Source organism: Phalacrocorax carbo, chromosome 10 (assembly GCF_963921805.1).
Source record: "Phalacrocorax carbo chromosome 10, bPhaCar2.1, whole genome shotgun sequence".
In the NCBI taxonomy this organism is placed as follows: Eukaryota; Metazoa; Chordata; class Aves; order Suliformes; family Phalacrocoracidae; genus Phalacrocorax; species Phalacrocorax carbo.
The window spans coordinates 25,013,250-25,039,331 of NC_087522.1; the positions used below are offsets into that span (position 1 = coordinate 25,013,250).

General features: G+C 50.5%; 1 protein-coding gene across 5 annotated transcripts in view; it reads left to right on the forward strand.

Annotated features, from left to right (window-relative positions):
* The window catches only part of CREB3L1 (cAMP responsive element binding protein 3 like 1), a 46,311-nt gene extending 26,511 nt beyond the window's left edge, over positions 1 to 19,800 (forward strand). For 2 of the 5 annotated variants that reach the window (XM_064462572.1, XM_064462576.1), the window contains exons 3-13: positions 3,278 to 3,438; positions 3,880 to 3,921; positions 5,085 to 5,163; positions 6,090 to 6,250; positions 6,864 to 7,013; positions 7,817 to 7,875; positions 9,750 to 9,818; positions 12,210 to 12,309; positions 16,378 to 16,498; positions 16,846 to 17,092; positions 17,493 to 19,800. In XM_064462572.1, the coding sequence (XP_064318642.1) occupies positions 3,278 to 3,438; positions 3,880 to 3,921; positions 5,085 to 5,163; positions 6,090 to 6,250; positions 6,864 to 7,013; positions 7,817 to 7,875; positions 9,750 to 9,818; positions 12,210 to 12,309; positions 16,378 to 16,498; positions 16,846 to 17,092; positions 17,493 to 17,529 (1,226 nt within the window). In that variant the 3' untranslated portion in view covers positions 17,530 to 19,800. The remainder of the gene's footprint in view (positions 1 to 3,277; positions 3,439 to 3,879; positions 3,922 to 5,084; positions 5,164 to 6,089; positions 6,251 to 6,863; positions 7,014 to 7,816; positions 7,876 to 9,749; positions 9,819 to 12,209; positions 12,310 to 16,377; positions 16,499 to 16,845; positions 17,093 to 17,492) is intronic. The other 3 variants (XM_064462573.1, XM_064462575.1, XM_064462574.1) reach the window with 3 other exon arrangements.
* The last annotated feature ends 6,282 nt before the right edge of the window (positions 19,801 to 26,082 follow it).

Below are 26,082 nucleotides of genomic sequence, written 5' to 3' on the forward strand. Positions count from 1 at the left end.
AGTCCTTTTGGCACAGTTCCATCCAGTCTCAGTCCTTTTAGACATTCACTTCAAATTAATTACCCAGGAATGGCTTTTCTTTAACATTAAGCAAACTGCTTGGTCTGCAGAGCTCCTCAGGAATGCCCAGGCTCTGTCTAGGCTTGGAGCTAGCTGAGGCTTGCTATTTATCAGCCTTCTCCCAGCTTTTCTGCAGAACTCCAACACATTTCCAAATCCTGCCCCTTCCCACGTGGTTCCCACTAACACAGGTCAGCTAGGCCAAACTGCTGGGTTCATTGTGACCCTGCTTATCAGTGGAGTATGCTTTTGGGATAGTTTGCTCATATGGACTGGCTGCTTCGGTTCTCAGTACCAGCCCTCAGTTCTGCAGGGCGTGATTTGATGCCAGGAGCAGGGGGAGCCAGGGTTGTGCAAAACAGCGCGTGCTGGACCAGCCTCGGGCTAGTGCCTGCAGTCCTGTACAGGTCCTGCTTCCTCACTGCTCTTTGCCTCACCTCCTCAAACCAGGGGAGCTATGCATATATTTCAGCCACACTCCCCATTTTGTACAGAGTATCTAGAGCAGAGGCTAAGCTTCCTGGCATGCCTCACCCAGCAGCATACAGTGAAATCTGCAGTGGTTACCGACTGGCCGTACCTCTGAAATGTCCTCTTAGGAAGCAGAACAGATACGGCCACACAAAATGCCTTTTCCTCGGTCTCTCATTGACCCTCTGATGGCTTATGTGTTTCTGATTCTGCAACCCAATCGCTCCCCAGATAAATCTCTGAGGGTGGGAAAGAGAGCGGGGTCAGAATGTAGACAGGAAATGGGAGGACAGCACATACTTATTTGGGTGTCTGCTCTGTGGACTGTCTGGACTGACAGCACTGGGGTCTGCTCTCTCGCTAAGTCAAGTCTGAATGAGGAGAGCCTTTGGTGGTCTGCTTTCCCTTGTCTGGTAACTCGCTTCAGCAGCAGCCCTCCCAAACAGAGGATGCCCCACGCCTCTGAGAAAAAGAGAAATGCAGAGCTTTGCAACAGAAAGGGAGGATGAAGAAGATGCCATTTAAAATCACAGTAAGTGAACTTCAGATTAGCCAGTAGGCAAAACCTTCCCATAGTGGGCACAGTGAAACCGTAGAAGAGATATAATGTGGAAAGCTGTGGGTTCTTCCTCACTTTGCAGAGGGGTAAGATCAAGTCAGACAATCATCTGTCAGGACTGACACAAGTTTAGTTGAACTTGCCTAGAGCAGCGGGATAGACTGGAGGACCTCTCAAAGTCCCTCATCTCTGTGACAGGCTGTGGTAAGTCAGAAGAATTGAGCCCAAGTCTTCTCACTGCAGACACTTGTGGCCATGTAACACCTTGCCTCCTTCCAACAGAAAGGGCTGGTTTGCATACCAGGGGTAACTGGAACTTCACTACCAGCTGCGGGTTTGGTGTCCTAAGCAGGACAGAGAAAACACAATTCAGTCCGTGCCTGCCTCTCCATTGTCACGGCTGTGCAGTGCACCCCTCCCTGAGATGCTGCCTGACAATGCTGGCCCTGCTGCATTGTGGGAAGCTCTAGGAAGAGATCCAGCAGCACTGAGAGCAGCATGCACAGCTGATAGGCACAGGGAGCAGCCACAGCAACTTGTGCTTAAAGGTGTCCAGTCACACAAGGAGCTGGAAGGAATGAGCCTTTGCTAGAGAGACCTATCCAGGCAGCAAAATAAGAGGGAGGTGCCAAACCAAAGACAGGAAGACAACATCTTCCACTGGCAAGGGTGACACTGTGTTAACCAATATAATTCTTGCCTAAGCTTTAACACCACTGTGTCTACGCAAAAGCCAGAGGCAGGATTCTGCCCTGTCCTCTCCTGAGGGCAACAGAGCTTGGGTTGGGCAAAGATGACTTTAGGCCAACTTAAGTTTAGTCCAGATGGCAACTCCCACATGAACAGCTGCTTGCAAGTACCCTTCTTTGTGTAGGCTTTTCTGGAGCTTAGAAGGACATTTCTCCCCTTCTCATCTTGCCAGAATATCTTCTAGATTGAGACCTGCACTGCAGACCTACTTTGGGCAGCAGACAGCTAGACAACACCCCTGGGTCTCTGAGTGCTGTATGCAGACAGCAGTGTAGAGGGGTCAGGGAGAGAGCCCAACCGTGGCCTTGTGTTGAGCCAACTGGGGCACTACCCAGTGACACACTTAGCAATAGCCTGTCCTGTGTCAAGACAAATGTGTTTCTGGTTGTAAGATAAAAAGGGGAAGGGATGAGGATTAAGGAGGAGGATGTAGGCTCCAGGCCAGCTAAGAGTAGCTTTTTGGCAGGCTGGAGTGTTTGAAGTGCAATGAGGAGACAAAAACTTCAGAGCAGAGCCCAGGCATCTCTCCTGCCTAGCAGTTTTTTTCCCCATCTGAGCTGCAGCTTATCCACCACTGCCTGAATCCCAGCCCCTGGGATCTCTGCTTCCAGTGACAAGCCAGGCTCATGCCACAAATGTGCATGGGACAGAGCAGCAGGGGGCAAGGGGAGCATCCCCACACAGCTCCATTCAGTTGTCTTCAGACACTTCCTTTCCCTTGCTGCTGCTTCAGTCCCTGCCAGCAATGGCCATGGGGCATGGCTGTAGGCAGCAGTCCCCCTGCACAGCGTGGAGTGAGGAGGGAGCCTCAGAGGTGAGACTGAGGGGAGAAGCTGTGGGAGCAGCCTCACAAACAGGTGCCAGATTGGACTTCCTTCCACAGAAATGGTCCTTCCTCCTCTCCTGTCGTGCACCAAAGCTCTGGTACTTGGCACAACATTGACAGGAGGCCAAAGCAGCACCTACAGCCACCTGTCAGCCTTTCACTGTCATCATGCTTGCCCTCTCACCAGCTCTCCAGCACAGATAGTGCTATTCTTGGTAACGCGCCTGGCAGCTCTGTGATGCTGGCCATGCTGCCTAAGGAGCAACAGCTCAGCATCCTCCTCTCTCTGAGCACTAATTATAAATAAGGGCCAGAGGACAAGACTGAGACATCACTGTGGGAAGAAACCCTGCAGCTGTCCTCCCATGCACGGGTGGCACAGTCAGAGCAGAGCAGAGACACCATCCCTCTAGCTCTGTCCTGTCTGCTCCCCACACGTGGGTGTTCATTCCTTTTTGTTCTCTGTGTTGTGGGCCTGCACACACTTGTGTGGTGACAGTGCTAAACTTGGAAAGGCAGCCTCTCCAGATTGGGGGAATCTGTCTGCATGGATATTTTTTTTCTTGTCCTGTTCTTGCTGGAGTTTGACTCTCACATTGTGCATGTTTCAGAGCTGGAGAATGGAGTGTGGTCCCTGGGGCCCAAGCTCTGCTCCATCATGGTGAAACAGGAACAGAACCTGGCTCTAGACCTGCCTGAGTCCCAGCTAGCTGCAAGCTCCATACCAGTGCTGAACCTCAACCCTCTGCAGAGACTTCCAGTCCCCGAGGAGGTGAGCCCATCTAAGATCCATTGGGAACCCAGGCTCTCACACAGTGGCACCCCTGGTGATGCAGACCCAGCCATGTGACGGCAGGGTCCTGCTAGGTGATTTAGCTGCTGGCTAGACAGGAGGAGGAGGTGATACACATCCCAGATACTGCATTATTTGTCATTCTCCTCTTGAAATGGCAGTCAGAGGAGCAGCACACCTGATGTTAGCTAGAGCTGTGTTTTTGATTTCTGCAATGAAGCTACAAGACAGCTTATCCTTCCAGAGAAAATGATGGAAGGAGGGTTTTTTCCAGCATAAGAGGCTTTACAATCTTGGTTAAATGCAAGCATGTTTCCATGTCACAAAAGCCAAAGGTTTTTAAGCTTGCATGTGCTGGAGGCCTGTCCCCTCCAATCTGCCAGTATTTCTACAGCCACTTGGCTTATTTTCATTTTTCAGAGAACAGCGTCAATTAATGTGATGCCAATGATCCCACTACTCGTGAGTATAGACATCTGCTCTGCCACTGTCTTTTTCATGGCCTTGGGCCTCTCACTTTTCTCAGCTGCTCACTGGAAATGGAGGTCCCACTCCAGGTCCTGCTTGCTTTTTCCTATGAAGCAGGAGGAATTATTATTTCTAAGAAACAAGGGGCCAAGTCTTTTGATCATATCTAAGTCCTTAAGAATTCTGTTTGTCTGAAGGAGGCTCACTTATGCCACTGGTTTGTGGGTCTAAGTGGGGGCTTAGTTCGGCTGGCCTTGAGTCCAGCTGTGTTGGACAGCAAGGTTTGACTGGTCTCACACAGACCTTGGCTATCTTGAGGCAGCTCAATGGATAACAGTAGAGCATCTCTGGGGTTCACTTCCTTTTTTCACTCATGCTGAGCATCTTCCCATTTAAACAACCATCCAAAACAAATGGGTACTTCCAGCCAAAGCTGTGCACAAACGTACTCCATTATTTACACAGCTTGAACTTGCTGTGCCCTCAAAGCTCTGCTGTGTGTGCTCAGCAGCCCTACCATGGTGCTCTCTCAGCTGTGTTTACAGTCTGGACGAGTTTGCAATGTGTCTGTTTAGTGTAAAAACTCCCCCAGCCTATGGTGGGCTGGGGGCTGGCGAGCCAGGGAGCTGAGGGGCAGCATAGCCTAGATGGGAATAAATCTACTCTTTATTTAACTCTCAGTCCTCTCCGATTGGAAACAGCTGCCCAGTGGCCGTGGTGAAAATCATGTGAGCAGGACAGGGGGTTTGTTCTGTTTCTGTACAACCTCTATACTCTAATTTCTAAAGAAGGCAGATCAAAATGGGACTTCCCATGGTAATGCAGAAGTTGGTTTAAATTGCACTGTCTGGTTCTAGCAAGGAAAGAATTGCCAAGGATAAAAGTCATCTCCCTTTCAGAGGTACTCAGTGCATGGCTTGGCAGCATATCTGCCGGTGCCTTTTGCTCTGCAAACATGTGTTTGCACTCTGTGTGCCAGCAACACAGACTTCAGGGAGCTTGTGTTCAGACCCCTGGTTTCTGTTAACGTGTAGTGAAAGGCTGCTTTGGGGCAGTACTGAGGGCAGGGGAGCAGCAGCTATGAACAGAACTGGTAGGAGCCACCTGGGCAGTGAAAGTAGCAACACCCAAGAGCTCTTTCTGCTTCTCTTCCCCAGACTCCCATAGAAATTACTCCAGCACCTGTGATCAAAGCTGAACCCAAAGAGGTGAACCAGTTTCTAAATGTACCTGCAGGTAAGAAGATAGAATTTGCTGGTTGACTTATGTCCCTCTATATTACTCAGACATAGATCATTAATATACAGGAAGAAAAGACAACACCTGAGAGCAGACCCACGCATACAAGGTAATACTGGGGCACAGACCAATAGAGGAGTGAGTGCTGCACTGTTCCAACTCAGATCAGTGTCTGGACTAGCAGCCACGCACAGAATTGTTCAGACAGGGACTCCCAGGCAAAACAGGCTACTTCAGAGTTAGAAATACGCAAGAGTGCCTTTAAAATCCTCAGAGGGTCTGTAGTGTTATCCAAAAACAACCATCTGAAAGTCAGGAAATTCAGGATCCAGTTTAATTTGAAAGAAACCCAAGCATCTGAAAGTCTGCCGATGCACAAATGGAAGCACTATAGGAACTCCCACTGCCGCAGAGAGACATTCCCTAGGCATATTCCCACCTCCATTAAGGCCCACAGGGCCCTCCAGTACAAAGTGGGGACAGTTTTCAAGTGCTTGGCAACCAACTGAGTGACCAGAGCCTCTTTGGATCAAGTGTGCTGGCAAGTGTGTGAGCCCTGTGGTGCTTTTGGAAGAGCTCTTCTCTTACAGAGTTTCCTGTACTTGTGAGCAAGCTATGGAGCAAAACATCATGGGCTTTGTACTCCAGTTTGCTTGACACTGGAGTACCTCATTGCTTTGTTGATACCTTTAGTGTCTTGGCAAAGCCCCTGCCAGCTCTCTGATTTGAGGTCAGCCCCATCTCTGTCTTTGGCAGTGCTCAGTCTAGCCTTGTTCTCAGATCCACACCATCTTCTGAGACTCATCACCCCCTCCTTCCAGTCCTGTGTTATGGCAGTGCCTTTTCCTGTTGCTACTCAGGGCTCTATGCCTGTACCAACACCCTGACATGAGACCCATTGACTTGCTTTCCTTATTTCTCAGTAGAGGACCTGGTGCAGATGCCTCCAACTCCACCCAGCAGCCATGGCAGTGACAGTGACGGATCCCAGAGCCCCCGGTCCCTGCCTCCCTCCAGCCCAGCCCGACCTGCTGCTCGCTCTTCTACTGCCATCTCCTCCTCACCTCTCCTCACAGCACCACACGTAAGAAGGCAGCAGGACGTCACTGGGATGCAGGGTTCCTTGGTGCTCAGAGGGGGCTGGAGGCTTTCCGAGGCTCATGGCGGGGATCCTGCACTTGTTAAGGTCTCCAAACTGAAATGCTCTGGCAAGGCAATGTGATGTCTTAACACGAGGGTGTGGGGACAGGATGGTGCTCACAGGAGCGGGGAGAGGTGCAATGAGACTTGCACAATGCCTACCAGCAACTATTTTGTTTTAGCAAGTGCTTGTCATTCACCCCATACTTTGGGAAGTGGCCTGTGCACTGGAGGACTTTCTGAGGAGGTTAATGGAAGAGAAAGGAATAACTGAAAATTCCCATAACCAGACTTTTTAAATCATTGCCCAAAAATTCTTTGGCAGGGTCCTCCAGTGCAAGTGTGTAGCCAGCCTCACCACAAAGGAGCAGATGCCCTCCCAAGTAAAAGTGGAAGGCAGCTGCTGATCTGTGCCCTCAGGATCAGGCTGAGAGCAGGAAAGAGCACTGCCCTGCACCTGTTTGTACTGAGCCCCTAGCTGCTCTGCAAGGCTTTAAGAAGCATCACTGGGATAGAACTCTTTGCTAACACTGACGGCTACTCTCTGTGTGTTTCAGAAGCTACAAGGGACCTCTGGCCCGCTGCTCTTGACTGAAGAGGAGAAACGCACCTTGATTGCTGAGGGCTACCCCATTCCTACCAAGCTGCCCCTCACCAAAGCAGAGGAGAAAGCACTGAAGAGGGTCAGGAGGAAAATCAAGAACAAGGTGACTGTTTGCAAAAAACGTAACCGTGCAGTTCCCATGATTCCAGAGCATCCTGAGCTGACCAATGCTATAGTTACCCTCCCTCTTCAGCTGCAGTTCAGCTCAGAAAAGGTGGGATCCTGCCTTTGGTGTGCTGGCATGATCCTCCCAACCTGCAGAAACAGTGCCATGGGGCATCTCTGCATGAACGCTCTGCATGCAGGTGTGTCTGGGGAGTGTGGTTTCCAGCCCAGCTCCTGGGTGTGTGTGGACTGGGATGAGGCCCACAAGCTAAGGCATCACAGATCAAACAAACCGGCCTGGTCAGGCCAGGGGACAGGGAAACAAGAGCCATTGCATGGTGCAGGATGGGTGATGCACATTGCTCATTAGCCAGGCAGAGGCTGTGAGACTTAGACTGTGCTTAGAAAGCATCCTGTGGGACAAATGATGAGACCTTGAATTAGTCACCCAGCACTTGACTCAGAAGTGGTCTGGGGCAGAATCTGCCCAGATGGCCACAGCACGTACCCACATGAGTCAGACGAGTTTAAAGCAACCCCAAAGATGCTCTCAGCAGCGAGGGGGTCAGGCATACTGCAACAAATGGTTGTGGCATACAGGCTAAAGAAGGCTGCATACCTACAGCATCCATCCCTCCTAGTTTTGGCCTGGAGACAAGTAGGAATGGCATACTGGAAGGCAACTTCCCCATTTGCCTTTAGGGTGCTGTGTGTGCAGGGAACAGCCAATATGAGTGAGCAACACAGAAATGTCTGGAGGCTTATGATAATGACTCCTCTCTGATGGCTGCCCCCTCACAGATCTCTGCTCAGGAGAGTCGCAGGAAGAAGAAAGAATATGTGGAGTGTCTAGAGAAAAAGTAAGTCTCTTCTTCTCAGTCTTACCTTTGAAAAAGGAGCCCTGTCCAACCACAGCCCTCTTTTCTAGTGCTTTTGTCTCTGAATCCTTGCAAGGCTGGCTGCACACAAGTTTGGTTTGGGATCTTGCCCCTACTCCCCTCCCTTCTAGAAATCCTCTTGCTTAAAGATTGCCCTAGAAACCTTGTGTTTCCAACTGCTTAGTTTGGCTGGTCCACTGCAGAACACAGGCCATTTTGGCTGCCAACGAGGGGGGATTTTGGGTAAGACTCATGTTTCCCCACTAGAAGTTGCTTCTATTTTGTCTGTCCCATAAGCAGCATGCCCTCTGAGGGCATTGACCACGGCTTTTACCCCTCTCTTCCCACAAGGGTGGACACACAAGTATTTGAAGGCAAGAAAAACCTTGCACTACAGTTATTCCCCACAGTCCCTCCCCTTCCACCATTCCCTGCATGAGCTTGGTTTTTCTGCTTGCAACCCAGAGGTCCTGCATGTATGGCAGGCATAAGTCTAAGGTGACATCACATGACACTGACAGGGTAGAAGATAACTCTTAAGGGCCTGATCCTGTGATCCCCTCTGTAGTAGCAGCCCCTGATGAGCATTCCCAGGCAAAGAATGCTGGGATCCAGGTACAAATTCACATTTCTGTTTAAATACCATCTTTCCTATTATTAATACCACCTGACATCAGCAAAATGGAAAAAAAAAACAATCCCCAAACCCAACCTTAAATAACTCTTCCCCCTCATGCTATTTGTTTATGTTCTGTAAGTGTATAGAAATGCTGACTGAAAACAGATGACTCAAAGCACCTTCAAGTTCTCATGCTCTTCCGTACGCAGCACCTCTGCCTGTATGTGTGTGTCTAGGCAACAGAGCACATCACCTCCAGCTAATGTCCCATACTTACACCCACGTCCTTCAAGCCGGGGCTGGGGAGTTGGCTGGCCTCAACTGGCAGGTCCAGGGTTTTCTGTGCTGGGGCCTCTTCCCCAGACATGGCTGTGGTGCCTGTACGTACTCAGCGGTTTGTTACGCTAGTGCGTTGCTGTGACAGATGGCTTTCAAACAATGCCAGGTTTAAATGTGAACCAAAAGCAGCATTCAGTGAATTTTTTTAATGCAACAAGTCTTTGGTCAACTTGGCTTTCTGTACAAGCTGGTTTGTCAAAACCTGTACTTGGGCCCTTCACCATTCAGTTTGACACCTTTGCTGCAAGCCCAGTTTTTACACGGAACGCCGGGTTCGGAGACTGTGCTGGAAACCTCCAGCAGGATTAGGCTGTGTCCCTGGCCTGCCTTTCTCTGGGCCTGGAGACATTCTCCTTCCCTCGTCCCAAGTGCAGCCTAACTACTTTCCCTTCCGAAGCAGTGGGAGGGAGCCTGCAGGTTCTCTGCTGCCCTCAAGTGTCTGCAGTCGGAGCTGGCCCAGCATTTGCACAGAACTGCCTGGTTTTTATATGCACGGCGCGCTGCCCGGGCAGATTCTCAGTCTGAGTGGGGGAGGTTTGAATTTGTCCCCCTGTTCCTTTTCATTCTCCTTAGGGGGAGTTTGGAAATAATGGAAATGCCTGCATAACTTTGGGTCTGTCCTGGCTTGACCTGCCTGTAACCAGGTGCTACCAGCTCTCCCAACCCTCTGGAAAGCCTGAACTGGGAATCATCACACATAACTGTCCACCTGCAATCTCATCCCTGGTCCGTTGGGGCTGGCTGCAGCCAGATGGGTGAGGGACATCCGCCTGCAGGACTATATCTGCAGGTGATGGATGGGGCCACTGAGCCTCCACACCGCGAAAGAGGCAAGGACTACATTTGCTTTATCTGTCTGGCCTTTATAACTAAATGGCTATGGGTTTTATTCCTGCAGGGTTGAGACATACACAACAGAAAACAATGAACTCTGGAAAAAAGTGGAGACCTTAGAAAACGCAAACAGGTAAAAGGGGCTAGACCTGGTAGAACGTGGGTAGGGCGGGGTGGGCAGGAAGGGAAGCCAGGAGAGTGCTGGGGCAGGGGGGGTGAGAAGAGAAACGCAGGCTCCCCCAGCTCCTGGCAGGATGGGCGCTGCTTGGCGATGTGCTGGTTTTCAACCCGTGGCAGCAGCGAGGCAGCTGGGTTTGGTTAGTGAGCCTGGAATGTTTGTGTTGGGACGGCCAGGCTGTGCCGCAGCGAGCAGAGGGAGGGAAGGCGTGTTTCTTACATGTCTTCCTCCTTCTCCCTGCAGCCCTTTGGGCTCATTCTGTCCTCCCCATTGCCCTCCAGGCTTCTGGCTGTCTCCAGGGCAGCTGCACCGAGGGAAGCCCCTCACATCAGCCTCTCAGATCCACTGTTTCTACTCTTGGCCTCTTTGAGGGAATACAAGACCCTGTGCATAATGTGGCTGTTTAGGGTGCTTTTGAGAAAGAGATGAACAGACTTGTTAAATACAGCAAAGCCCATTCCTCTAATACAGGTAAAGATCTCAGCTCCCACCAAATCCAGGGCAACTGCCTGTGTTATGTGGTACCCCAGCCCTTGCCCTCCCTTTTCCCCTTGCAAAAGCAAGCCTGAAGGATCTCCCTCTCATCTGCTGCTCACCTGAAAGAAGCAAGCTGCTTCCACACCCAAATCAGGCCCCTGGCTCCCTTGCCCAAGTGGGCACTTGTGCTCCTAATATCCAGAGCTGGCTGACGATCACCAGGGGAATTTCCTTCCTTGGAAGCAAATAATGAAGCCTTTCATCCCTGCAGTGTGGATGGGCAGCAGGAGCTGAAGGAGGGCTCAGCTTTGCTTTCCTCTGGCTAGGTCCAATAGGTGTGAGCAAGGGCAGGGTCAGCTGCAGGGCTGTTGAGGGGGAAACTCATTTCTATAGCTGTTTCTATCACGCCCAGCTCAAATTGAAGGGAAGAACTGCAGCCAGAGAGACAGTCGTCCCCCCCACCCTCTGCTACCACTACAGCTCGTGGAATACTCCTTGAGGCTCTGACACACTTCTTCCTTCCATCCATGACACGAGTGCTGTGGTCCCAGCTTCCAGTCCAGCCACTGGTGCCGGGACCAGGAACTGTCAGGCATGGTCTAGCTGAGGTGTGCGAGTGTCCAGAGCTTCCCATCTGCCAGGGGCAGGCTTCCCAGCTGCTCTCATCCACAGAGCACAGCCTACCACCCAGTGTCCCTGGGAGTGCAGACAGCCTCCGCTGCTGAAAAAGCATGAGCCCCACCCTGCAAAATCAGGAGATTGGCCTAAAAGTCAGGAGATTATTTTTTTTTTCAAAATACACATTGTGTTCTTTCTAATTGGGTTTGGTTTTTGAGCGCTGCCAGTGGGACGCTCTGTACTTCTCTCCACGTGTATAATGAGCAGAAGAGGATTTGGAAAGAGATAAAGCTGGGATTCTCCTGCAATCTCCTGGCTCCAGAACCTGGCATTTTATAAAAGCTCAAACATATTTGTGTAAAACAGTCAGTGCTCCCAGGGGGAAATGCTCAGTAGTCTGCATTTAAGTAATTTGCAGCCTTTGGAAACCGTGTGCTCTGCAGTTTCCCTCATCACAGTTTTCACCAGCCCAGTGAAGGGTGCAGTGGCTCTTAGTAACACACCTTCCACTGTTCTGTGCTTATTTGTGCCAATGCAGGCGTTCAATTAAATGGGGCAGAGAGACCTTAGCACATGTTCCAGCCAGGGCGGCCAGAGAATGAATTAATTGCTGAACTCAAGATTTGGCTTTGCCCACATTCCTTTGCAGAGTTTGCCAAGACTGAAGAAGCTGGAGGGGATCAAACCCATTTTTTGTTTATCTCCACCATATGGTTCAGGGCACAGGTCAAGCTGCAGAGCGTGTGTCTCTGAATGAAGTGGGAGCAGGTGGGCCTGTGCTCAATGTCTAACCTGACTACAAAGTTCAGCTGCCGTCCCAAAGCTTGGTTTTCATGGTAGCCCACCTCTCCATTGCTTTGGGAGGTGACTGGCTGGGCTTTGAGGCACCCAAGGCTCCTAAATGAGTGGGGCATTCATAAGGTGGGTAGCTTCAGTGAAAGTTGTGGTGGATCTATGAGTGAGGAGTCTGAGGGAAGCTGCTGCAGGGCATTACCACAGCGTCATGGCCCCTTGGAGCCACACCTCCCACAGTTCCTGCACACTTCATATCTCAAACTCACCCTTTTCTGTTTTGTGCTTCCCAAGCCTGTTTGGTCAAAGAACTTGGGCAAGATACAGCAAGGGGGAGATATTTGTTTTCACAAGAAGGGGAAATCAGGATAAAATATGAAAGGAGTTGTGGTATTCTTGCATCACTTACTGGCTGTTACCTCCTTATCAAGTTTTCATTTGGGTTGTTTCCTATCCTAGGACTCTGCTCCAGCAGTTACAGAAGCTGCAGGCTCTGGTAGCTGGGAAAGTCTCCAGACCTTACAAAATGGCTTCCACGCAGACTGGGACCTGTCTAATGGTATGAGTTTCATTTCCATTCTTCCTTATTGTCCGTGCTTCTCCAGACAGCTTTGTCAACTGCCTGTCTCTGCCCTCTTCCTTGCTGCCTGGTGGTGTTGCCAGTTACATCTGCTCTTTCCTTTTGTGTTAGAGTCACCAGAACTGGGCCCCATGTCATACAGATGTTGGTAGTGTTGGTTGTTCATGCAACAGCGTTAGAATAACTCCTGCAGTTTCACTGTCTTGTTCTTTGGGCAAAACAGCACTTTGTTTGCTTTTCATTAGCTGTCAGACATTCAGCAAAAATTTTCAGTGAGCTTCCATCATAATTGCAGGAGTTTTCTTTTGCTGAGTTGGCAATGCTTAATGTTTAACTCAGCAGGGTAGACGAACAGTTCAAGAACTTCTCCCAGTGGGCATTACCTTGTGTTCATCAGCAGGAAATGGCATCTGTTCTTGCTATAGGCAAGCACATCAGGCTTTGTTAAATCCAGGTGGAATTCTCTTCCTTTGCCCATTTGACTAACCAAAATGATTTGGGGTTGTCTGCTGGTTTTAGTAACTGAGTAACTGAGTCTGCCTCTCAGTTCTGATGGTGGAGGATCATGGTTAAGCAATATTGGCTTCACTGTGGAGCTTTGAGGCATGCCAGTGTGTGGCCATAAACTGAGTCAATTGCTTATTCTCCATCTCATTTTTGCCAGGGGAAAGTTTCTGATCCATGATAAAAACACAACCTTCAGTCCTGTGATGTCTTTGCAGGATTCTCATAGTAGCTGCTTGAGACAAATTTGTCAAAGTTAGTAATCTATATCTAGTTATCACTTTGTACTGTTAACAGTCATGAAATACAAACAAATGATGAGGTTCTTGCCCCACTTTCTCAGCACCTTCGGTGTCTTGAGGGGTTGTTTTTTGCTCTTGGTTCAGTTTCCTTGGTTCCAGAGCCCCTGCTCTGTGATTTCTAGCACTTTCTCCTTTTAAAATCTGCTCAAACTTTTGCTACTCTTTGCTGCCTCCATGTCAGACCACATTTTAATGACTGACTGTCTTTTCTGTTGGCTGCTCTGTGGCTTCATTCCCAAGTTCTTTCCACATTTTCAGGTGTGACCCAGCTGGGCCCAGTGACTCATTACTCCTTAATGCAGCAGCTCATCAGAGCACCCCTGGCTCCAGCAATTCTTCATCACTACTACTTGGAATGGGCAAGTCCAGGAGAGGTGCCTTCCAGACTTTCCCTGTGCTGTAGGCTGATAAAGTACCTAATTTAGCTTCCCAACAATGTCTTATCTCTCCTTGCTGCTCCCTTCGTTCCACAGCATCCCAGCCCACACAACAACTCTCTCAGGCTTCTTAGCTGTGAAGCATTTAAAGAATTTGTAATTTGCTTTTCTATGTTTGGCCAGTTCCTCTCATAGGCCTCTGAGTTCTCATTTTCCATGTCAAATACAGCACTCCTTATCACAACAGATATGGAGAATCATATGCCTTGCAACATGGGAGTGGAGCAGAGCACCCTTCTTTTTTAGCCCTGTGTCATTCCTACTGGCTATTTGTCCAGCCAGTTCTTGAAAGCCTCTAGTGATGAGCAGTCCTCAGCCTCCTCAGGCAAACCATTCCAGTGCTTTGTTTTCTTTCCCAGATAAAGGTTTCTTGCTATCTCATCTCAATCTTCCTCGCAACAGCTTAAGCTTATTACAACTTCTTCTGCCCACTGTAAGCAAGATCAGCTTACCCTCCCTTTGTGCAGCTGCATTTTACATATTTGAACACTATCATTTTCGAGCAACTCCCTTCAGTCTGCTCTGCTAAATCACCACAATTTCTTCAGTCTTCCCTTGTAGGCTGAGTTACTGAATCACTTCTTGCTCCCAGAGCTCTCTTCTAGACTTTCTCCAATTGCCCCACATCTTTTCAGACACAGTGGTCCACCTGAAGGCTGGTACAGAGGAAGCCAGCCAGCCAGCAAGCCTATTCATGCTGCCTGGGCTGAGATTTGCCCTTTGCAAAGTTACACCGACTTGTGCCCTCCTTGTGCTCCATTTTAACTCCCAGATCCAATTCTGTAGAACAGCTGCCCGGCCACATAGTCACTGACGTGTTTCCTCTGTTAATCAGTCCTACCACCTTGCAGGTCCCAGCAGGTCCTGGCATTTGTCTGTATTGATCTGCCTGCTGTTCTCTGGGACCACTTCTCCCCATGGTCAAGATCATTCTGATTTTGAATCCTGACCAAAAGCCAGTCTGCTTGTAGTCTCTCCCATCTGCGGATTTGATACAGTCTATCATCCAAGTCAAGTTTAAAAATGTTGAATCTTACCAGAGCCATAACAGATCTCTCTGCTCCTCCATCTGCTACTTCTTCCCAGTCTGACAGGGAGCCATTTGATAACTACACTCTCAGGACATCTTTTTTTGATTAATTTTGCCTCCACCTTTCCAACTGGTTTTGCAGTAGTTTCCTGTAGCTTAGTTTCCCTCGCTTTTTAAGAGGTCAAAATGGTGAGATGGTCAGAAGCTGCAAGATGAACGGTACTCAGAGTCAAACCAAGAGTTACTGTTATGAAGTGTTACAGAGTTTGACCTGGAATACATCAGAGCACCAGAGTTAACCTGAAACAAAACAGAGTAAAAACAATGCTCATTTGCAAAGCCGCAGTTGAAAGCCTTGTTAAAGCAAGATGTTAAGTATACTGCTCTTTCCCAGTCGATAAAGCCTGTTTTGTTTTAGAAGAGAAGAACAGGCTTCACAGGGCTGGCTCCCCTTCCAGGAAGTTGTGTGTTTGACTGTGATAATTCCAAGCAACATTTATTGAGAATTTATTTTTCCCCTGTTTTTGTGGAATAAGGATTCTAAATGCCTTGTGAGCCTGGTATGATGTGCTTAGATAGCACCTATACTGTCTACATTTAATTTTCATACTTTAAAACTAGCCATGAAGAGCCTGGACAATTAAAATACCTCTTTATATAGTGTAGTATCCCCATGCTATTATTTGATCTTCCACATCTAGAATCCACTGGAACTGGTCAAAATTACCTTGATGTACCAGCTTCTGTGTGTTACTTAGGTATGGCTATTCCAAAATAGGTCACTATTCTGTAAAGTGGGCAAGCAGTTGCTGGCTGTCCTCACAGGTTTCCCCCCACAGGTCAAACTTAGCTAGTTTATACATAGGTAGTAGAAATCACCAACAGATCCATTGCCTCTTCAATGTGCTCAGTCTGAGCACTGAGCTGGCGTCAGCTAGTTATATACCATCCATGGCACATGGGTATTCAGGTAATAAGGACTTGGCTCTGTATCATCTCCCATGCATCCCCTCTTGCTCTATACTGGGAGTTCCCTAAACTCTATTATAGAGTCCCTTACAGTCATCACTGGTATCTCACTCTGGTGCTTTACTATTACAGCAGAATTTACAGACAGGTGCAGACCTACCAGAGCAGGATTTCCAGGGATCTTTCATCTGTCTCTCTCCTTTTATCACTGCCCAGAGCTCTGAGTGGTCTGAGAAGGCACGGACACATGGTCCTGCGTACATGCATGTCAAGCATAAATGTAACCCTTTCCTTGGACTCTCCATCCTTGCTATCAGGCATTAGGTGGCTGCAGTTCTGCTGTTATTTCTGTCCTTGCGTGGGCAGTAGATACACTTTGCTATGTGCTGTGGTACCTCACAGGTGTCTCCCATTGAGCTTGTTTTCTTACAGCCCACTAGAGCTCCTACTGAGACAATGGTCAGGTTCCCTTTGGTCAAGGCAGAGTTATTCCCTTCTGTTGAGTCTCACACTTTCCCAACTTGTTCCACAGCTATGCCTTCCACCATCTCTCATCAACTGGATGGGCAAGTTCTCACCATTGAACCAGAAATACTTCAAATAAAGCAACACCAGGAAGCTTCTGATTTCCCTTCTTAGATTTTCAGCAGAGATTAGGAGACCAAGCCGTATCACTCCCTGGGGGACCACAGTGACCCAGTTGTCAGCCTGACCACATGTTCTCACACAGCCTTGTGTTTGGGTGCTGTGGGGGTGTGTTTCCTCATGGCTAGTGGCATTAACTCCATGCTGATCTCCTCTCTAGGTTCTGGCACTCTGCTTCGTTCTGATCCTGGGATCCCTGATGCCCTGTCTCCCTGAGTTCTCTTCAGCATCACAGACAGTGAAAGCAACACCAGCACCAGACATTTACACAACTAGTAAGAGTAAGTCTAACATAGTTCCTCCATTTCACCCTGTCAAACCATTTCCTGCTCTTCTCTCGACACTGCCAGTTCAGGGGTAGCGTCCTTCCCTCAGTGTCTACCCCATATGCTGAATGTGAGGGAAAAGTCCCAGGGCAGACTGATTGTATTCTAAAGAGGCTGTGTGTCTAGGAGGGGTTTGCCTCCTGAAGCTGGAGGGAGGTAGGTATCCTTCAGAGCAGGCCTTCTGCAGTTACACATGGACAAGGCCATAGCTGGGTGAGCATGTGCTGAAACCGCCACCATGACCCACACCCATTGCAAGACACCTTGTCATCATTGTTAACCAATAATCTCCTTTTTTCCAGTTCAGTCACGGAGCCTCCTTTTCTATGATGAGGGTGCTGGCTCCTTAGAAGAGAGCTATAGCTCCTTCCTAACCATGGACCATCCTGAGGGGTGGGAGGCTGAAAAAGGGCAGTCTGAGGAGGGAAGGCCTCATCTGGCCAGGACACATGAGACGGCCAAATACCTGAGCAAATCCCAGCTGGAGGGTCCTGACCAAAACCAAACTGACCCAACTCTCTCCCACCTCAAACAGCAATTTCATGAGAGGTAAGCAACTGTGGGCCACCCTCCAAGCCCCAAAACACAGCATGGTGTCTGGGAGTGAGCGGCAGGCATGTCCCCGCTGCTGCAAGCTAAGGACAGCTGAGCTGCCCAGGACAGGCAATTAGCTAAAGAGCAGTGGATGGAGGAGACCAGTGCTGGCAGGGAGCATAAGACCACATCTATTTTCCAGAGCAAAAATTAGGGACTCCATAAAGCAGCATTCCACTGGCACAGAGCTGAGGAGGACAGGGTGATTCAGGTGGTCTCAGGCTTGTGGTCATTCAGTGCCCTGGGGAAGGGTTCCATCCTGTTCAGAGCAAAGCAGCTGGGCACACAGAGAGGTGAATTTGCATAGGAGGCTGCAATGAACCTTGACTGATGCCTTGTCTTTTCTTTTCCTCAGGGAGACAAGCTCCAGTGAGACAGCTGAATACTTGTAGCAGCTGCTGGACCTCAAGGCCTCATCTGTCTGATTGCAGGATTCCTTCCTCACTGAGCAACTGAGGGGACTTGGCAGGAGAGGACACTGCATTCAGACACTCCTAAACTGGCCTTGGGTTCAGCTCCTCCCCCTCCCTGTGCCCCCTCCATTAGTACTGATCTCTCTGAGGGAAGTCACAGGACTGCCAGAACCAGCAATAAATGTCTGGTGAAGCTCTGAGACACCCTCTTCTCCTGGCCTTACCTCCTGCTTAAATGAGCACTACCCTATGGGTGTGGGCTCACCTTGGAGTCAAGGAAGATCAGGGGAAGCCCTCAAACTATTCGGCTCACTCCCCAAAGCCTCCAGACCAAGGGGGCTGTCCCCAGGCATGTACCCCTTGGCTACATCAGATGCACCTGAAGGAGATAGAGAGTGCTGAATTTACTGTCCTGCCTGGGGGGCTTAGGAGTGGGTGATGCTGGTGCTGGAGAGATGGCTCTGGAGAGTTTGTGCTCATTCCTTCCCCTCCATCTGTTAGTATACTTCTGCTTCCATTGAGAGAAAACCTAGTTATTCCTTGCGCTAGTTTTCTCTTGGTGGACATGTCTACATAACTTTCACACCAACTATCTGCAAAGATCTGCACACAAACGGAGTGGGGGAGACAGATCCCAGACAGATAAACCACCGTAAAAATTAGCCAGCAGCTTCTGGGCAACCTGAGCTCTGAAATGGAGAACAATTTTCCCCCACAACCCACTTCTCCCTACCCTTGGCAGCCTTGCTTTGGCAGGGGTGATATTTCCCTTTCTGTTCCCAGCTTGGGCCCTACGGTGCAGTGCTAACCAGGTCAGTGACCTTCTCACTTTCCATTCTGCAGGCTTCCCCCTTTAAGAGCGGGTGAGAGAAACCCACACCTATAACCCTATTCCAGCTCTCCATCCCCAGTTCTGCTTCATGCCAAACAGGGTCTTTCTAGGAACCACCAAGGAAAGCTCTGCAGCCCATTGGAGAGCTGTCAGATAGCCATCCTTCCCCTCATGTCCTCTGTGTGCACAGCAGTGGTGTGAAAGGCACAGAGTTCATACTGGCATCTCTGGTGACAGGTACATCTGTCAGGAAAGAGGTGGCATGTTGGAATTGGCCAGGGTCACCAAAGACTGTTTTAGACTTCTTCCTTCTAAGTGCTGGCACCAAAGGTAGCAAATTCTTGCCGTACCACCCTTCAGGCCAAACTCACCAAGTTTGGTGCTGAAATGACCTCGTCTCAAGCCTACACCGTCCTCTTTAGCACCCAGACACCCATTTCTGATCCTTCTTTCTCCCCAGCAAAAGCCCTGCTGAAAGGCTCAAGTGTCTCCTCGCTCTGTTCCCTCAGCTGCCATTTGATGGAAGGCCAGTGTGGGACACGAGTATTGGAGATATGGGATGTGGCAGGTTGCCCAATGTTTGTACATGGGAGTCCCTCTGCACTCTGCCAGGTCTCACAGCAGGCTCCTCTTTGGCTTGTTTCTCTTCGAGCACCCTGGACTCCCTCTGCACTGCCCTGACCTCTCCTCTCCCCCCAGGCTGGGAGAGGAGAGGGCTCCCTGGAGAGGAAGGATGGGATGGCTCTTGCTCAAGGACTGGGAGAAGAAAGGGAATTGTCCTCACATCCCTCTTTTCTCCCTTTTGAAAACTGGTTTTGCCCCCTGAAGCCATTTAGGACAAATTTGGACACAGCTAGCTGCAACCACACATGCGTGCCCAGTGGAGTGAGGAAGAGGAAGGCCTTCAGCATAGCTTTGCTCTTCTCAAGGTTCACACAGGACCCACTGGTCACCAGATACCACTGCATTCCCTGTCCTCCACCTCCACCCCAGCACAAAGAACCACTGCCGGGTCCAAGCACACCCTCCTCCACCCCAACACTTCCACTGAGCACGTCCCCGTGCCTCCCACTCCCACCGTTGTACAGAGACCAAGAGCAGAACTCGTTTGTACATAATGAACCTTATTTTGTATTATTGCCGGTCCCTTAAGGTATTGTATTTTGGAGACTCTCAGATCCTATTTTCAGTATTGTATTTTATTAAGAATTAGTGCGGGCTTGGCATCTATGAACTTCTTTCTTGTTAGCAGCTCACTTTCCCCTTATATTCCAGCAGCTGCCTCTTCCCTCCTGTTTGGTTTTTGTTTGGTTTTTTTGGTTTTAGTTTTTTCTCACGCTGCCTTTTCCCATCCTATCACACGCTCTGCATTTGCTTAGTGAAGCAAAATAAAAATAAAATAAAAAGATGCAGCATCAGCCCTGGGTTGACGGGTCCTTTCATTGAGGCAGGGTTGTCACGCCGGCCCACTTGCACAGCTCCTCACCTCCTGCTGCCTGGCTGGTCCCGACCCTGGCCACAGGCAGAACTTGTTCAGCGCTGGGACCTCATGCTCAGTGTCAGGAGGTAGAAGCAAACTTGCATATTTTATTTCCAGCAGCACTGGGATTTCTGAACAAGTCAGAACTGTTCTCTGCCTCTGTTTCTTCTTCTCCCTCCGAAATACCACTAACATCATTGCCTCGGAAGGAGGAAGATCATGGAAGGAAGTTTATGAGTGCAATGAGCTCCTCTGATGAAGGGGCTGTGCAGGGGTCTGTATAACAAAGACACTGCTACTAGCGCCATGGCTCTGGTCCCATCCTGTCTGAAAAAATACTTAAATCCTTCAGTTAACTGTAAAAGCAGAGCAGCTGCACTCAGATCGGTAAAGACTTGGGACCTGGCTGTCTGTTAGCTTGTACCCCTAATAGTCCATTTACATCTGTGAAAACTGATAGGTTTTGTCCTGATTTTGTGTGAAACACAAGGCAACAGAGGGTCTAGAAAACGAATCTTCATTTTCTAGAAAGCTCCAAGTGGGTTCGTTAGAATTTGGCCATTGAAACAACTCCTTGCAATGAGGCCCTCTGCAGCTGGAAGGCAGCCCAAGCAGGAGCGCCTCAGAGATGCTCCAAGCTGGCTCCGTCTCCTGCCCCTGGCTGGGCTGGTGCAGCAGGGCTCTGTCTTTGCCACGCGAGGAGGATACGAGGCTTGGGGCTTGCGAAGATCTCTTTCTGCAGATTACAATTTCTTTGTGGAGAGGAGTAAAGCATGGAGCGGTTGCCGCCCTGTTGTGAGAGGGCCAGCCATCGAACGGTGGCTGGGAGAGCCAGGAGCTCTCTTTTCTTGGCTGGGTCTATGCTGCCAAGAGGGGTTTGACATGGGATCCATGGTGGGTTAGTCTGACACGGGTTTTACAGACCCCTGCAGAGCTCCCTTCCCCTACCCACACCCACGGATGCAAGGAAATGCCTGACCTTGCCCTGCAGTTTGTGTCCTGGGCCAGAACTAGTTTTAAGTCGAGGGTCTGATGTTTTCTGTGCAGCACCTTGCCCAAAAGCAGCCTTAAGAGGCCCCTGTGTCAGTGTGAGGCACCTTTCCCCACCACACAACCAGGCTTCTCCCCACTCCTACCAGATTTCATCCAGGGGAAGGGCTCCTGCCTTGCTTGCCCCTGTGCAACATCCAGCTCTTCAGTCATCGCCTTCAAGGGGGATTCGGGCCTGTGCCCTTTATGCACACTCCAAGGTGTCAAGGGAAATGGGTGTAAGAGGGGAGCTCTTAAAAGGACGATTTCTCAGACTTTGGCTCCTTTAACATTGATGGTGCCAGAGCAACCAGAACCCCTGTCCGTCAGGAGCAAATTTCCCTTCATCTCGACAAATCCTCCTAATTCTGCAGTCTACCAGATAACTCTGAGCTGCTCTCACCAGGCACACTAGGATCTTTTGATCCCTGCTATGCCTCCTGAAATGCAGCCAGCCAATCATACCTACTAATTTGTCTACAGTGACTAATTAGAGCAGAACGAGAGAATTAGCAAGGGGAGAGGGCAACTTCTTTACAAGTCACCTTCAGCCTCACTCAGTTACGCTGGTCTGCTCCAAATGCCCCCAGCCAAGCTCTGCCATGCCAAGCCAGGCTTTTGCCCATTTAGGGTCACATTTCTAACAAGCCTCTGCGCTGTTGATATGTACAAGCCCTGAACAAAAGAACAAACACTAACAGAACACAGGCTTCATTTTTCAGACACAAACTATTCACAACTGTTCTGTTACCAGGCTAACTTGGAAAAAAAAATAAAATTGGCTTTTGGAGCTTGCTGCTGCCGAGCAGGCCGCTGGCAGCAACCTGGTGGGTACATCGGGTTTGTTACAGAAGGACACAGAATCATAGAAGAGATTCATAGAATCATTAAGGTTGGAAAAGACCTCTAGGATCATCAAGTCCAACCATCAACCCAACACCCCCAGGCCTCCTAAAGCATGCCCTGAAGTGCCATGTCTACATATGTGCTATTAGGGCTCTCAGGAGAGCGTCCCCCCTCTCTGAGTCCAGTGTGGTCCCTCTTGCTGTCATCGTTTGGGACTGTGCTAGCAGTTCTCACATGGATCAATCACAGGATCAGCAGGCTTCAGTCCTGCTGCCTGGCAAGGGACCCAGGTGTTTGGACACCTTCTTGGGAGAATGGGGCAGTCACAACTCCTGACACCCCCCAGCTGCTGAGGGCTTGTTAATGGTGATGGCACCTGGCCAGAGCCTGACCCAGCCCACCTCAGCCTCAACAAATCCGTGTTGATTTTCTAACCTAGTGGCTGAAATGGGGCTTACGGGTGAGCAGGGTGGAGGTTCTTCTGCTTGTGCCCAGGGAAGGAGGCTGTACCCTCCCAGGAATTACTCGCTAGCAATGCCACTTCCCAGAAAGCCCGTGCCCTGCCTGTGACTGCAATAGGGTGGATGAGGTCTGTATGGCACCAATGAGCTGCCCTCGCACCCTCCTGCCTGTCCATGCAGAAGGAAATCCCTACCCAGGGCATAGGAGAGGCCCTCTCCTACCTGTGCCCCAGGTAAGTGGGTGAACTGGCTTAGCTGAAGTGTGCCTTGGGTCCTGGGAGGACAGGACTGACCCAACCCCACTGCCCAGCCACGCTGTCCCCAAGCAGCATCTGCCCGCTCTTCCCAGGTCCACAGGGAGCTCTGATGGCATCCTCCAAGGGAAGGGTGACCCCATGAGTGATGGTCATATGAAATGTCCTGCAGAGACAGGTGGGCAGAGAGACGCAGAAGCCTGAAAAATCATTTACCTCCCCTCGTGCAGGCATATCCCATGAGGTCTTCTATGCTCCAGACGCACAAAATCTGGATGCGCTGCCTGTGTGACAGCTGTACAGTTTGGCACTCAGGTGGGAAGGAGCAAAATCCTCTGCTGGCTGCTCCTCCCCATAGAGAGGCTTTCTGTAGTGCAGGATCAGCCCTGTGGGAAGGCAGGAGGCACTCACTCTCCTGCCTCTCTGCCTCAACCAGGGCTCTGCTGTGCCTGGCTCTTGGGAGGTTTACTGCAATAAAGAACTCTGCCTCCCCCCTGAAGCTCCTTATGGCAACTGATGTAGCCATCAGTGAGAACCCCTTTCCCAGGTGGCTCTTCCTTCCTTCCCACACCTGGACCCTGTGCTCCCCCAGCCTCCAACTTGCATCCACCCCAGCCTGGCCATCCCCTTCCTCAGCACAGCAGCCACTGACTCCTTCAACCATGAGGAACAAGACAGATGTTGCCAAAATCTTCTGGGAATGCAAGTGGACCTGCATCCTGCATCCCCTGTAGCTCCTCTGGGCAGCCCCAGCTCTGCCCTGCCTTGGAAGCTGACTTGGCCAGTGCAGGTGAAGGTGGCTCTCATAGCACATGGCCAACGGGGGCCATGCCCAGGCCAGGGTGAGCCCCAGGGCAGGCAGAGAGGCATCTCCTTGTGGGCGGTGAGAAGCAGCAAGGTGCCACAGGTCCCTCTGCACCAGCCAGGTACCCGCTGCTTCTGCCTTCCCGCAGCCTGCTTCCAACCTTCTTGGTGCCCTTGGGTGGCAAGAGGACAGGGTGCAGGACCGTGCATCAGTGCAGGGAGCGCTGACGAGGTGCCAGCCAGGTCTTGGTCCCAGCAAGCGAGGGCGAAGCTGCTTCCCCTGGGGCCAGCTCTGCCCATCAGGGAGGGCTCGACCAGCAGCACTCCAGCTTTCAAGGGGAACAAAACCCCTGTGGGGGCTGGAGGAGCTGAGTCACGTGGCGAGGAGGATGTGGGGCTTCCTGCAAGTCACAGCTGTGCGGTGGAGTGGGCTTGGGGGCTGCCGTGCCCCTGGGAAGCACAAATTCCCTGGTAGGTGCAGGACAGGGTGGAAGTGTCATAATGACATTTAGGGCCAGGCAAAGGTTCAGTAACTTGAACTGGAGGTGCTGATGGGCTGTGGTTCCCAGGGAAAGGCACAGCCCTTGTCCAGCCCCTGCTGTTTCCCAGGTTGGGGTCAAGAGTGGCATGGAAATGTGCCCTGCCACAGCACCATGCAGCGGAGGTGCCGCAGGGCTGCATGGAGGTGATGGGGAGCACTGGCAAAAAGGATGAGCTGCTCCTGATGACTCCCAGGGTAACAAAACAGTCAGAGCAGCCTGAGGACATGATCCAGTTCCTGTCATGCCAGCACTTCATGGGAAGACACTGGGATTAAGGGTGACAGGAATGCATTCTTGATGTAGTACATGACTGTAGGACCTTGCCATGGGCAACTCATGTGGGGGCAGCTCTTTATAGACCCAAAGCTCAAGTTTCCCAGTGTCCAGCATGTAAAGTCTCAGCATGTGAATCTGGGGCAGAACAAATCCAAAACTAGCGGTTGTTCAGGTGAGCAGTGATGAGGTAGCTGAGAGAGGTGCAAAGACAATCAAAAGGGACTTTAGAGAACTGGGGCAATTACTTGAAGGATCAGGAGCGCAGGTAGGGTTTTCCTCCATCCCATTGGTAGCCGGGAGACATACGTGAGAAACAGCAAGTCCCATCTCATTAACACGTGGCTCAGAGGCTGGTGCCAGTGGTAGAATTTTAGGGTTTTTTATCATGGGGCAGTTTACATGGCCCCAGGCCTGATGGAGAGAGATGGGGCTCACCTGTCGCAAAGGGGGAAAAGGATTCTGGCTCAGGAGTTAGCAGGCCTCATTGAGAGGTCTTGAAACTAGATACGAAGGGGGAAGGGGATAAAACCAGGCTTGCTAGGAGTGAACCTGGGGGTGGCATGCCCATGTTGGAGAAGAGATCAATAGCTCAACTGAAGTGCATTTATACCAATGCACGCAGCATGGGCGATAAACAGGAGGAGCTGGAAGCCATTGCGCACCAGGGAAACTACGATGTGGTCGCCGTCACGGAAACATGGTGGGATGTCTCGCACAACTGGAGCACTGCAATGGATGGCTACAAGCTCTTTAGAAGGGACAGGCAAGGAAGGAGAGGTGGAGGGGTAGCCTTGTATGTTAGAGAGTGTTTTGGCTGTCTAGAACTCAACGACGGTAATGATAAGGTTGAGTGCTTATGGGTGAGGATCAGGGGGAAGGCCAATAAGGCAGACATCCTGGTGGGAGTCTGTTATAGACCCCCCAGCCAGGATGAGGAGACAGACGAAGTACTCTACCAGCAGTTGGCTGAAGTCTCACAATCTCTAGCCCTGGTTCTCATGGGAGACTTCAACTTGCCATGTATCTGCTGGAAATACATCACAGCAGAGAGAAAGCAGTCTCGGAGGTTCCTGGAGTGTGTGGGAGAGAACTTCCTGACGCAGCTGGTGAGCGACCCAACCAGGGGAGGGGCCCCGCTGGACCTGCTGTTTACGAACAGAGACGGCCTGGTGGGTGAGGTGGGTGGTCGAGGCTGTCGAGGGCTCAGCGACCATGACATGACAGAGTTCTTGATTCTTGGAGAAGTGAGGAAGAGGGTCAGCAAAACGGCTACCCTGAACTTCAGAAGGGCAGGCTTTGGATTGTTAAGGAGCCTGGTTAACAGAGTCCCTTGGGAGGCAGTCCTGAAGGGCAAAGGAGTCCAGGAAGGCTGGATGTTATTAAAGAAGGAAGTCTCAAAGGCGCAGGAGCAGGCCGTCCCCGTGGGCCGTAAGTCGAGCAGGCGGGGGAGAAGGCCGGCTTGGCTGAATAGGGAGCTTTGGCTGGGACTCAAGAAAAAAAGGAGAGCTTACTGCCTTTGGAAGAAGGGGCAGGTGACTCAGGAGGACTACAGGGATGTTGTGAGGTTATGCAGGGAAAAGATTAGGAAGGCGAAGGCCCAGATGGAACTTAAACTGGCCGCCACCGTTAAAGATAACAAAAAATGTTTTTATAAATACATCTGTGACAAAAGGAGGGCCAGCGAGAACTTCCCTCCTTTGCTGGATGTGGAAGGTAACCTTGCCATGAAAGATGAGGAGAAGGCTGAGGTACTTAGTGCTTTCTTTGCCTCAGTCTTCAATAGTCAGACTGGTCATCCTTGGGGTTGTCAGGCCCCTGTGCTGGGAGATGGAGCTACTATGCAGAATGAAGTCCCAGCTGCTGAAGAGGTGGCGGTCACTGACCTGCTCCTTCACCTCGATGTTCACAAGTCCATGGGGCTGGATGGGATCCACCAAGGACACTGAGGGAGCTGGCAGAGGAGCTCGCTGAGTCACTCTCCATCATTTATCAGCAGCCCTGGTCAACC